This window comes from Festucalex cinctus, chromosome 8 (genome assembly GCF_051991245.1).
Source record: "Festucalex cinctus isolate MCC-2025b chromosome 8, RoL_Fcin_1.0, whole genome shotgun sequence".
NCBI lineage: Eukaryota > Metazoa > Chordata > Actinopteri > Syngnathiformes > Syngnathidae > Festucalex > Festucalex cinctus.
This window is the reverse complement of record NC_135418.1, coordinates 27,926,287-27,938,729: the sequence shown is the minus strand read 5'-3', so window position 1 is coordinate 27,938,729 and position 12,443 is coordinate 27,926,287. Positions and strand designations below refer to the sequence as shown.

At 40.5% G+C, this 12,443-nt stretch overlaps 2 protein-coding genes across 2 annotated transcripts; one reads left to right on the top strand and one right to left on the bottom strand.

Annotated features, from left to right (window-relative positions):
- Positions 1-1,470: 1,470 nt before the first annotated feature.
- Positions 1,471-12,083, bottom strand: rtf2 (replication termination factor 2). The gene is made up of 9 exons (XM_077529948.1): positions 11,916-12,083; positions 11,456-11,550; positions 11,064-11,157; positions 10,830-10,969; positions 10,108-10,186; positions 4,838-4,951; positions 4,288-4,342; positions 2,446-2,511; positions 1,471-2,334 (listed from the first exon to the last, which is right to left on the bottom strand). Exons 1-9 carry the CDS (start codon positions 11,982-11,984, stop codon positions 2,132-2,134), a joined length of 915 nt encoding a protein of 304 aa, XP_077386074.1. The 5' UTR covers positions 11,985-12,083; the 3' UTR covers positions 1,471-2,131.
- Positions 5,311-10,916, top strand: gcnt7 (glucosaminyl (N-acetyl) transferase family member 7). The gene is made up of 5 exons (XM_077529946.1): positions 5,311-5,840; positions 6,516-6,748; positions 7,295-8,036; positions 8,408-8,503; positions 9,086-10,916. Exons 2-5 carry the CDS (start codon positions 6,521-6,523, stop codon positions 9,304-9,306), a joined length of 1,287 nt encoding a protein of 428 aa, XP_077386072.1. The 5' UTR covers positions 5,311-5,840; positions 6,516-6,520; the 3' UTR covers positions 9,307-10,916.
- Positions 12,084-12,443: the final 360 nt, after the last annotated feature.

The following is a 12,443-nucleotide window of genomic DNA, read 5'->3' as shown; positions in this document are numbered from 1 at the left end:
GCAAATCCAAAACATTGATCATTAATTAGTATAGCCTCCATTTAAATCTGTTGTTGTGACGGACAGTCAAGATTGATTGATTTTTTTTAATGACTATATATAACTATTAATATTCTCGTATTTATCTTCTATTATTAATCAAGACGAATTAGGTGGGTGAAATAACCCGCAGGAACATTTCAAGATGAGGTCATTCCAGCCCCCCTCAAAAGGCCGCATTGCCTCAGGGTGACGCAAAGAATCCGCTTTCAAAAGAAACGCAGTTTCTTTTCTTTTTTGTTAACTCCTCCTGTTATCTGATCTTGCAAATACTTTGGCTGTAATTAATGAACACATCAAAGTGTCGTCACGAAGCTCGGCTATATATTGGATGTCCTCGAGAGAAAAGAAGCTTACCTCTTGAACTCGACAAACTGCCAAATTATTTATACGGAATTGACGAATTGCACATTATAAATGACTTGCAGGGCAAAGGAGTGTGGGTAACAATTTGAGTTGCCTATGGTGGAAATTGTAGGCCTAAATCGAAGGATGGTTCTTTTTCTGTTAACGTGGATTTAGTAGTTTTACTTTTTATTGGCATGAAATAAAAATGAAACACAGCCTACTTGTTGTATATGTTCAAAATGCGAATATATATAACGAGTTGATTGATAAAGGCACAGCGATAAAATAAAAATAACATTAAAATATAATAATAAAAAATAACAAAAATAATTTTAAAAAATGAGACGAGAATAAAATAAAGAAGTTGCATTTCATTGATTTAAAATGTGCGCAAAAAAAAAAAAAATCGAATATGCATTCCTTTAATTTAGGATGTGAAAAAAAAAAATAACGACTGCATGGAGTAAAATTATCTAGTTAACGATGTATGTATTTTGTTGTTTCATAATGTTTGGATTTTATGGTTTAATTAGCTGGAATAGGCCTAATTAAATGCCAGCTTGGGGTTCTCCTGAGAAGTGACTATTTTGGAGGTGCAAGGTTTTGTCCCAAGTTACGCCAGCTAAATAAACAAAATAAATAAATTCTATCATTTTATTGGTCTGGCCCCACTTGACATCAAAATAGGCGTTATGTAATCGCGAGATATGTCTGTTTGAAAGCGCTATATGGAAATAAAGATGACTTGACTTAGTGCGGCACTTTACAGAATCAAAACAATCATCTGCTGACCTCTAGTGGCTGCATCAGCACATTGCGAGTCAGCCACTGACGCTTCTTCAGGTACCCCATGCAGGCCAGCACAATTTCATCAGGGACTACGTTTAATTATAAACACGTGCTATTGTGTTTGCAAGTCAAATGATTTTGTTAATGAGCTGCAGGAGTTGAAACTGCTGGCGTCATCACGTGTGACCTATTAATTAATTAATTCTTAGCAATGTAACGTCCCTAATCTCCCTAAAAGCAGAGCAAGTTATGCACATGAAGCTTAAATTGTAATAACTGGTCTGAAGCAGAAACTGACTGTATATGACTTTATTTTGACATGTGCTAATTCAAGAGAAATAATGCACTAATACAAATGACATCACATATTTACTGACTTAAAAGCGCAAGTCAAAAATGCTGTTTACAATTTTATGTTCTATACACCCCGAATAACCTAAACAATTCAAAGTAATATTGTGTTTGTGCAATATGAATTACGCAACAAAATCCACCCATTTTTATTCATCTCAGGGGGAAGCCATTTTGTCACTTTGCCGTCAAGCACAGTTGGTCAGGGCTCACCAATCACATAGCTCATCTGTTTTCTGAGTTTGGTCATGTGACGTTAACAATCTGAGAGGTGAGTGGTCATTATTTGAGCCCTGAGCAACTGTGACGTCATTTTCACCGGAATGCAAGTGGCAAAATGGTTAGTCCACAAACAGGGTATTGATGGATTGGATGCACACATTGAAAAAAAAAATAATAATAATTCAGCAGTAAAGAGTTTTTCTTTCCCCAAAAATGTTTTGAACTCGAGGTGCGGGTCAAGACAGGTGAGCAATCACCTTTAGTAATATCGTGTAAGAGGTGTTGGAAAAAAAAGGTTAAACATTGGGCATAATTCTCAAAGCTCCTGGGTGGGAGGGGTGGGGGGGGATCTTTGGATCTCCCCCCTATCTTGAGGGGGGAGCTAGAAGTGGTACGGCGTGTGGGTGACCCAGTTGGAGGTTTGATCTTTGGTGCGCTTGGCCGAGCTGTGGGTGGTAAAGATGGACTTGAAAGCCTCCGACTTCTCCTCCATCTCTTGGATGGATCGCTTGGAGGTCGCCAAATTAGGAACGCCACCGTTGAAGGAGCTGGAGAGGCGGGAGGCCCCCGAGCTCCCTGCCTTATCTGAGCGAGAGAAGAAAAGGCAAAATAAAATGAGAGACTGCCGAAGCACCAAAAAACAGATTTTTATTTGGATAGAGCAAATACACTGGTTGAAATTTCACACATTGCTACCTGATTGGCTGCTTTCGTCACCATTTTCGAGTGAGCCATTTCGTACCTCGTCCACTTCGGTGTCATCTGCAGAATGTTGATCACAACAAATGCTTATTAATACTCCTCACAAAGCGGTTCCTTAAACTACGAATGACCAGACTTGCAAGTATGCGAGAGAGAGAGAGAGAGAGAGAGAGAGAGAGAGAGAGAGAGAGAGAGAGAGAGAGAGAGAGAGAGAGAGAGAGAGAGACATCACAACATGCCAACAGGAAAGGCTCCTGGACCAGATGGTATTCCGGCCGAGTTCTGGGAAAAAAATATTGACACTTTTGGCATTTTCATTGAGGGGTGCACTCACTTTTGTTGCCAAGGGCAATTAATGGCTGTATTTTGACTTATTTTGTGGGAACAATAAATTAACACTGATATATAAGCTTGACACAGACTACTTTTAATGGCTGTTAATGTGACATTTCCTCAGTGCTGTCCCGTGAAAATATAATTAGTAATTACATATCTGCAGAAATGTAAGGGGTGTACTCACTTTTGTGAGATACTGTACGTCAAAAGTGTGAAAAGGTGAGCACTCTGAGTGAATATTAGTATTTGTATCGGTCTGAAGAAAAGTGGAACATCCTAAATGTTGATGAAGCCCAAATTAAAACGATCAGAGCATAATAAGCTAAAAAAGAAGCGGTACGTGTGCAGGAAGAGGAAACGCCGCACACATCACCTCATTTCACTGAAACTACACTTTGTGATTGGAGCTAAACAAATAAACCGCAGGTGTTTGGCAGCCGAGAGCCAAACAGGAAACCACGCCTGCGGAGCCGCACAGGAGTCGTGAGGCCTCTGATCTCAAGAACGACTCGCTTGACCTTAAATGCTCTTTTTGTTCGAGTTGTGTTGTTGTAATTACGAGTGTGGCTCAAACTATATTGATATTCATATCGAAATGATGAGCATGATGTTGGGTCAGGGTGCGGCCACTTCTGAATAGCTTGAAGGCATTTGAATACATCACTGTAATGACCATTCAAGACTCCAAAACAAATGAGCATGGAAAATTGTGGCTTTGTTTTGCGAATGTGCACATGGCAACATGCGCCAGGTAACGCACGATTGGGCTGAATTTGAACTTTAACCTCCTTTTCATCCAAGTCATCAAATGACTTGATTGTTTGATGTCGCAAAGATTATACTGAGAAACTATCCTGCTGTGTTTCAATAGATTTTCCTTCCTGATTTCTCAGAAAAACGGTCGGGGCTGGAAAGCATAAATGCTCACTCAACTTTCCTTATGAGTTGGGTCAAGTTTGAGTTCGGTTGAAACATGGATTGCGGCGTGAAAAGGGACGTGACAAGAAGCTCATGCTGTTGCCCGACACGAATGGGGAAGAAACTTGCTTATGTCAAGTGTTTGTATACGCCTCCCAAGTCTTTCCCAATTATAAAAATGAAGACATTTTGCAACCGTAACCTAGTTACCACATAGTTAGTTGTACTATTTCTTCCTTTCTTTTGACAGTCTGGATGTGCTGTGGCACTATGCTGCCTCTCACAGGTCAGGTAATAAGACAGACGTGTGGTATGAAAGCGGAGACAACCGATCGTCGATGGAGATGTCGCTGTGTGTGCCGTGTTGATCGCCGAATGCACCATATCCGATACCAGCAGTAAGCACGCCCATTTCTTCTGATGTGGGATCTCTTATATTTAAAAGTGGTTAGGATGCTAAAAAAGTTGTTATGCTTGTCGCCCTCTTCCCATTCTCTCAAACAGAATTGTTAACTTTACATTTTATTGAGGACAAACGGATAAAAATTCAGCATCGGCTGTTTGCATGCTTTTCACACAAACCTTTTGCCTCTGATGGGGTCGACGCACTTTCTGCAGCTTTGCTCTTCTTTGATTTCTAAAAAAAAATAAAATAAAAAAAATAATTAGGGCTATAAAATACTTTTACATCAGTATTCCACCGATTATCCCATCAGTTCATTGAGTAGTCAGATAAAGGTTGATTTTGTCTTATTAATAATATCATCGGTTTTATCCAACAGGAGACGAAGTGCTTGTTTATCGTTGAAGCACTTCATTAAAAGTTGATTAACAAATGCCCACCACCCATTTCACGAGCTTTTTGTACTTTAATTGTTGACGATTTTACCAGCAAACCTTGGTCAAGCATGGACCTTATTGCTGGACTGGAATTGAAAAAAAAGTTACTAACAATAATCCACGGGGAAAGGAAGAAGCAGAGAAATTAAAAATATACTGCAGGGTAAATAAAACCACAATCAATCGTCATTTTTTATTTTTTTTGGTAACTGAATGATTTGAGTTACGCAACCGTTTGTGCTGAAACGCATTTAACTACGGTGATGTGTTCACGGCTGAATGGTGAAGTCACCTTAGTTTTGGCTTTGGCACGCCGCCTCTCCTCCATTTTCTCCCTCAGCTTTTCCACCTCTTCCTTTGTTCCGTTGAGCACGACGATGTCCGTGTTCTGAAAGGGGTCCCCGCACTGAATTCAACACGAACGGCAGCGGACAGACACAGACAATATTACAGAAATATCAGACAGTAGAAAACCATGCTGATTGATCTTATCTAACTTCTATGAAATCATGACTTTACTTAGAACTTCCAGCAGCACTTGCCAAATAATTCTGCATCATTTGCTTTTTATCTCCAACACCCTGTGATAGATACAATAGAACAAACGGCGAGTCCGGAAAGCACAACATTTCATGCGCTGAACTGATAAGTGTTAGGTCTGGCTCATGAGACGGCAAGACCGATCAATTCATAGTCCAACATAAATACGAAAGCTCAGAGTAACCGACAGGAGGGCAAGGGTGGTTTGGTTTCTATTGTGTCGCAGCAATACGGGCCCGGTGGGCGTGAGCTTGTTGCCATGTGCTCTGTACAACACAGGAGGGATCATCTCAGGAGCTGAGCAAGCACCAAACAAACTCTGTGGGCCGCACACTCGTGACAGTGTGGCTGCCACAAACGGATGGCAACGACCTTCAAAGCAGAAAACGGAGAGGGACACAGACAAACACTCCGCCTCAAAATGGAAGTAAACGCAACGGAATACATCCGAAGAGAATAATGGAAAGTCGCGAGTAGGCAAGCATGTCACGGACTGTGCGTGCGTGCGTATGTGCAAGGCGGACGCGCGTGACAAGCGCCGGTAACCAGGCAGGGGACTATCATCTTGATCTCAGGGGGGCTGGCAAGTGCGTGAGCTCACATAAGGAGAGAACACCAACAACCCGCTCTTGATAACCTCAACCAAGAACAACCATGACCCAAACCTAGGACATAGAAAGGAGATCTTTTGCTGCTTCGGATTTTTTTCTGATGAGGTCTTGTTGATGGGGAAAGAAATCTGTACTACATCAGAGGTAACATTTTCTCATATGTTCTTGAGTCCATGAAATGTGAGATTAGTTTATTTAGACAAAAAAAAAACGTCGAGGCAAGGTGCTAGGACTTTGACTTGCAAATAAGTTCTTTTGAGTATGTCAAACTACTACCCACTCTTATCTGTATGTGAATGGAAGCCCAAACAATGTATAAGGATTATATATATATATATATATATATATTTTTTTTAAGTCAACATATATATATATATATTTTTTAAATCAACATATGTTTTATCAATTGCCATTGTATGTTTATCAGGGTAACGCTGTGAAGTTGAAATGAATGAGCAGGTAGATTGGCTAGTCGGTAGACCCAAACTTATCTTATAAAAGTAACAGTATTTATTTGGTTTTACAAATCGTGACTATAGAGCGTAAACCTCTGTCCGAATATGGTCACAACAGCATCATCTGTTTTTTTTTTTGTTTTTGTTTTTTTACATAATTTACCAATTAAGATAGCTTGGTAAATGATGCTTTATGCCACAGATTCCTTAGGGGAGCCCCAAAGGGAAGAAAAGCCCGCATTTCATACAGCTCCTACTTACAGAGGCTCATTGTATCAATTAGCACCATCCTACATACTTGACCTTCTTCAAAAGCCCTCATGAGGCCTGTTACAATTTGGCAATGTGGGTGTCGTCTCTGCAGTTTCCATGACAACAACAAGGTCTACTATGTGCCAGCTTGGACGGACCAAATGCAGTTTGCTGTTGTGCCTTGTCGTGAGCGCCACGGTCTTTTTGGTTATTCACTTGACGGAAATTACAGCAAGGGAGCCCCCGATCCCGGCGCCACCACCTTGTCGCCCATTCTCCGCCCAGTGTCGAGCTTTTCTTCCTGCCCCCGAAGGAAGGATGAAATGGCATCGGCGTGACTGTCAGGTATGGCTAAAAAGATGCTTTGCGGTTTCTTATTTAAGAACGTTGTTTAATATTGCTAACTAGTGATAGACCGATATGGTTTTTTCAAGGCTGATACCGATACAGATTATTTGTAGTCAAGTTGGCCGATAACCGATATTTCAAGCCGATATTCATTTGCAGTAAAATGGGGAGGGGGGGGGAATTCTTTCAAACTATATATAATTTCTCACTGAGTAACAAATTCATGTGAATGTAGCTCATTTGGGGTTTTTGTTAGGGTTCGTAAAAACGTTTCAAAAAGATTTTTGCGGTGAAAAATTGTGTGAATATGTTCCAAATGTGTTTACGACAAATAAAAACTGACTGCGAACATCTTACAAATCCTGATGAAAACCCCAAATTCGCTACGTTCGCAAGTATCCCCTGCTCAGTGAGCTTTATCGGCCTTCAGATTCAAAACATGGCCGATGCCGATATTTGTCAAAATGCCAAATATCGGCGCCGATAATCGGCCGGGGCCGATTATCGGTCTATCCCTAACTGCTTTAACCTGTTGATCATCAGATCGAAAAGTACATTACTAGCAACAAGCTTCAGTGCTCCAATTTGATGAGAGACCTTCACTTCATCACGAGACCGCTGAGCCACGAGGAGGAGGCGTACCCGTTGGCGTTCATCCTGACCGTTCACAAAGAGCTGGAGCTTTTAGTACGGCTCCTGCGGGCGATTTACGCGCCGCAGAACGTCTACTGCGTTCACGTGGATGCCAAGGCCCCACCGGAGTACCGAGCAGCCGTGCAGAATCTGGTCGGCTGTTTTCAAAACGTCTTCCTGTCCAGCCGCAGCGAGACGGTCACCTACGCGGGCTTCTCGCGTCTCAAGGCCGACTTGAACTGCATGACCGATTTGGCCGCGTCCAAAGTGGGCTGGAGGAAGGTGGTCAATCTGTGCGGGCAGGACTTCCCGCTCAAGAGCAACCTGGAGCTGGTGCGCTACTTGCAGAGCAAAGAGTGGCGGGGCAGGAACATGACGCCGGGGATTAAGCAGCCGCCGTACATAGGAAGACGGACAAAGTTCCAATATAAGGAGATTGTTGGGTCACACGTCGCTCTCATTGGAATGGGAGTGAAGAAAGACCCGCCTCCTCACAATCTGCAAATTTATTTCGGGACAGCCTACTACGCGCTCACAAGAGACTTTGTCAACTTTGTTCTTGAGAGCCCCAAAGCCCGCGACCTCCTCAATTGGTCCAAAGACACATACAGTCCCGATGAGCACTACTGGGTGACGCTCAACCACATCAGAGGTAAACCTGAATGTGTATATTGGATACTAGTACTAATCAGGAAAGGCGATAAGAAAACAATACAAAAAGCGATAAATTTTGGATTTCCTGTTATTTTAATAAGGCCTATTTATTATCGCTATGTTTCTTGAAAGTTGTACGAAGCTGGGAAACACAAAACCCACGCATGAATCCAGAAGCAAACCACAGAATTTTGAGGCACAAGACACAAATCATAAATTCTGGTGACATACTGAACTAAGTTTAACCAATGAGACGATTTTGAATTGAAAGACCGCACAATCTTCTGTGCAATTGTGACTATGTTCAGTATTCTACAAGACCAGACAAGATTCTGACAAATTCTGTCTGGTTTTGTGTCCTATCTGAAGAGGCACCAGGCAACAACATAGGTGGTGGCTGGGAAGGAAGCATCCGAGCAGTCAAGTGGGCGGATCAAGAAGGGAAGGTGCACAATGGCTGCAATGGTACTGTACAATTTGGTTTCCTAAAAATATGGAGTTCTATTTTTTTTTGTTGATTTGTTGAAACTAAGGTGGTTCTACACATGATTTAAAGAACCAAATTATGTAATACAGTGGTGCCTTGAGATATGAGTTTAATTTGTAGCGCATCATGATGAGTTTATTGTGACAGTGTGGCTCCTTCTGATGCACCTGAACTAGCCAACTGGGGGCAGTAATAATACAGACATACAGATATACATGGAGATGGTTACAACTCCTCAGTATGCTGCAGAATTATTTATTTTTTGCAGATGATAAAGAAAATACTCCTGAGAGTATCGTCATGTTATATAGCCACCAAAAATATATCAAAATGAAATCACATCATATATTTTGTGAAGTGAGTCGAGCTGAGTTCACTGCCACCGGACAGGGCTTGTTTATCAAATATATTATTTACATTTTTTCTTTGCAAATGAGAACAAGAATAAGCCTTTCTATTCATGCCTCGAAAAGCTCACAGGTGGAGTCACTCACAACGCAAGGTACCACTGTAGTCCGTTTTAGCCGCAGTAGTAGGAAATTCCTCCTGTCGTTTACTAGGTCGTTACGTGCGCTCAATCTGCATCTACGGAACGAAGGACCTGCCGTGGCTCATCGAGATGAACAGCATGTTCGCCAACAAGTTTGAGAACCACTTCTTTCCCGAGGCCCTGGACTGTCTTGAGCAGTGGCACAGGAACAAGCTGCTGGGCCATGCCAGCGTTCCCATAGAGCCGTCATGGCTGCTCGCCACGCAGGGCAACAGTATCCGCCGCGCATGAAATCACCGATCGCGATGCTGTCCCACAGGGTGACGAATACAGGAACTAAAGGGATGACGCGACAACTGCATTGAGCATTGTTTATCATTCAGATTATTTCATGTCGATTTTTGTTAAGCGTCACTTTATTAAACTGGAAGACAGCTGTTCTTTTTGGCAATGAAAATATATGTTAAGTATAAACGACAACTTCTACATGTTTTGATGTCAATTTGTTGTGATAGAAAATATACTAAAAGATGACAAGCAATCACGAACCTAACCCTTAAACACAATGTTACAATGATATAAATATTTGTACAAGTTAACAAGAGTATCAACAACTTCATATGTTTTAATTGTATATTTACAAACAAGGACAAAGATAAAAATGTCCAATTAATTAGTACTAACAATTTTAACCAATTCACAGCCCTAATAGAAACAAGATTCATATGCCGTTCTTTTATTGTTCACAACTATGTTGCCAATTTATTGCTGAAAATTCCCATACATTACAATTAATTATCATTATTTCACAACTACTTGTAATAACTAATTTTTTTGTATGTATATATACCCCTGGAATTAAGCCAGTGGTTATGATTCAAATCACACTAACCTATATAACAATAAAATAATTGCCACAGTTTGTAAAGAGTTCAAAACGTGAATCCTAAATCATACACGGTTGTGTTTAAAATGCATTATAATCCCATATATGCATATGATGTGTTGTCTGTGTACGGCGGCAAAACTGTGTGTGTGTATAGCGTTCAAAATTGCACACGTCATCCACTAAAAAGGGGAAATCCCATTCACCTTGTGGCAGATTTCTGTCTTGACTTCCTTGAGGGCTCGGTCAGAGAAGACACAACCGCACGTCTGCAGGTAACAGAACCTGAGAACCGAAACATCAGCAACATTACAATTTGTGTATTTTTTTTTTTTCTGTGTACATTTCAAGTGACACACCGACACAGTCACATATTGCACATAACTCCTTAAACATCAATACCAGGTGACAGCAACCTAGAGCTGAATAATGACAATAACACATGTATTAAACATTAGATGACATTTAGTTGGCCTGGGCTAACTTCCCCCCCCCCCCCACCCCTGTTAATATCCCATTGATTTGAATAAAGGTAACCTGGATATGACGCAACTGGCATCCTTCCACAAATATATATTTTTTTTTTTTCTAGTGATGCTGGCATATTTACATCATATTTAATTGTCAAAGCTTTCGTTGTAGTTTATATTTTAATGTGTTTGTGGTTTTTGATCAGACTCGGGTGTGCATACGTGATCGATTAGTGTATATTGATGACCCCAAGCTCATAATAACAAAGTATACACGATCTGTTTGTTCTGTGCGACATCCGACATGCCGGAAGAGGCGTGGCTGATATCCAAGTCTATGCGGGGGTTTTTTCACTCTTTGCACTGCCATGACACACTCTCCAATTATGCCACTCATTAGAATTGTGTCACTTGAAGCATGCAGAATAAATGCAACGTCATCTTGTTTTGTTTGTTACCTGTGCTTGCCGTTCATCTCCAAACCAACAACAGGGCAAATAAACATTCCACAATGGATGTCCTCATATCTGTCTCCTTTCGCGCTCCTTCTCTCCCCCTGCCACTCTGGGTTATCGGTCAAGTTGAGCTCTTTTATGTCCTGCAGGAAGAGACATACAAAAAAAATTCTTAGTGTGGATTCAAAAGGGTAGCAATGCTCTGCAAATGATGAACTAGGCAAAGCATAAACATACCTTGGTTCCACGGATGTGTGTTACAGCATCAGTGTTGGGTCTTTCAGCAGACTTATCCAGAAGATACTCAATGATGGCATCTTTGTTATAAAGCCTACAAAATTGTATCAGTTTGTGTTAGGCGCACTGTAGTATAACGTGAAAAACAGTAAATTAATAATTATTTAATAATTTCATTAAATAGCCTCAATTAAAAAATAAGAATTTTAAGTTCCATCTTATCCCGACCTACTGATAATGTAGGTATTTGTCATGGTATATATATCATTCTAGTATTGCTACCCAGGCTCTTTACACAGGTACAGTATCAAAATCAGAAATTTGGTATCGTGTCAACACTGTTGATGATCATTTGATTGATATTGATGAACAAATACAACAAGATCACTGACTTTCCCAGTTCGCAGGCAACGATTGGACGTCTGAGTTTCTCCTGACTTAGGGCACAGTACTTCCACTTGGCAGCCAACTCTGCATTTTTGTCAACCTGCGGGGCATTCGTTAGAACACTTCAAGTAGTCACAAACCAAATTACACCTTCAAGTCCAGTTTGATTACGGCTAAAACACACCAGGAAAGATACACAAACCAAACAAACACGTTAGACTTGTGCTGGGCTTTGTTGCGTTGTAAATCAAATGTTTCTCACAATGACACATTCATTAATGTATATCGTTAAAAGTAGAAAACACGCAAAACACGAAATTACAAAAGTGAAAGATAGCTCGTCCTGTAAATAAAAGCCAACAAAGTTTTTAGCCAAGTATTTTAGCCACTAGCTAACTAGCTTGTTAGCAACTTGGCAATGTTTGTTCACGTAAAACTCGTTAAAAGAGAAGACGCGAAACTAACCTTCTCGACTTTCTTGGGACCTTTCACCAACTCGTGCCTTTTGGGTATAGTTCCACCATCACATCCCATTTTGGAAGAGTGGAGAAGCCTTACGTGCTTTCTTCTAAGGTTGGCGAACGTCAAAACGTCTCGGTGGTGAAAACAAACAACTGAGGTACTTCCTGAAAGAACCGGAAATTCGTCTTTTTCTTCGTTTGACTTTTTGGCGATTGATAATCAACGAAATGGTACATTTCCGCCACCTACTGGTTCGGAGTGTAGCCCAGAGTACGCTGCATTACTACTATAACGTTAAATAAAATAAAATAAAATAAAATAAAATAAAATAAAATAAAATAAAATAAAATAAAATAAAATAAAATAAAATAAAATAAAATAAAATAAAATAAAATAAAATAAAATACTCACTATATTCTGCCTTTCTGTCTATGTTTTTGTCCGAGATATCCAATTTCAAGATGTTGTTTTTGTTCTTTATCCTTATTTTTAAAATTTTCTTCTTATTAATAACATATTTGCAGCGGTGCA

Coding starts and splice junctions, on each gene's coding strand:
- gcnt7 (XM_077529946.1), top strand. CDS start 6,521: ATGACAACAACAAGGTCTACTATGTGCCAGCTTGGACGGACCAAATGC. Junction 8,037..8,407: donor GACGCTCAACCACATCAGAG/GTAAACCTGAAT, acceptor TCCTATCTGAAG/AGGCACCAGGCAACAACATA. Junction 8,504..9,085: donor GGTGCACAATGGCTGCAATG/GTACTGTACAAT, acceptor GTCGTTTACTAG/GTCGTTACGTGCGCTCAATC.
- rtf2 (XM_077529948.1), bottom strand. CDS start 11,984: ATGGGATGTGATGGTGGAACTATACCCAAAAGGCACGAGTTGGTGAAA. Junction 10,187..10,829: donor GAGATGAACGGCAAGCACAG/GTAACAAACAAA, acceptor TTCGGTTCTCAG/GTTCTGTTACCTGCAGACGT. Junction 2,512..4,287: donor GACCCCATCAGAGGCAAAAG/GTTTGTGTGAAA, acceptor AACATTCTGCAG/ATGACACCGAAGTGGACGAG.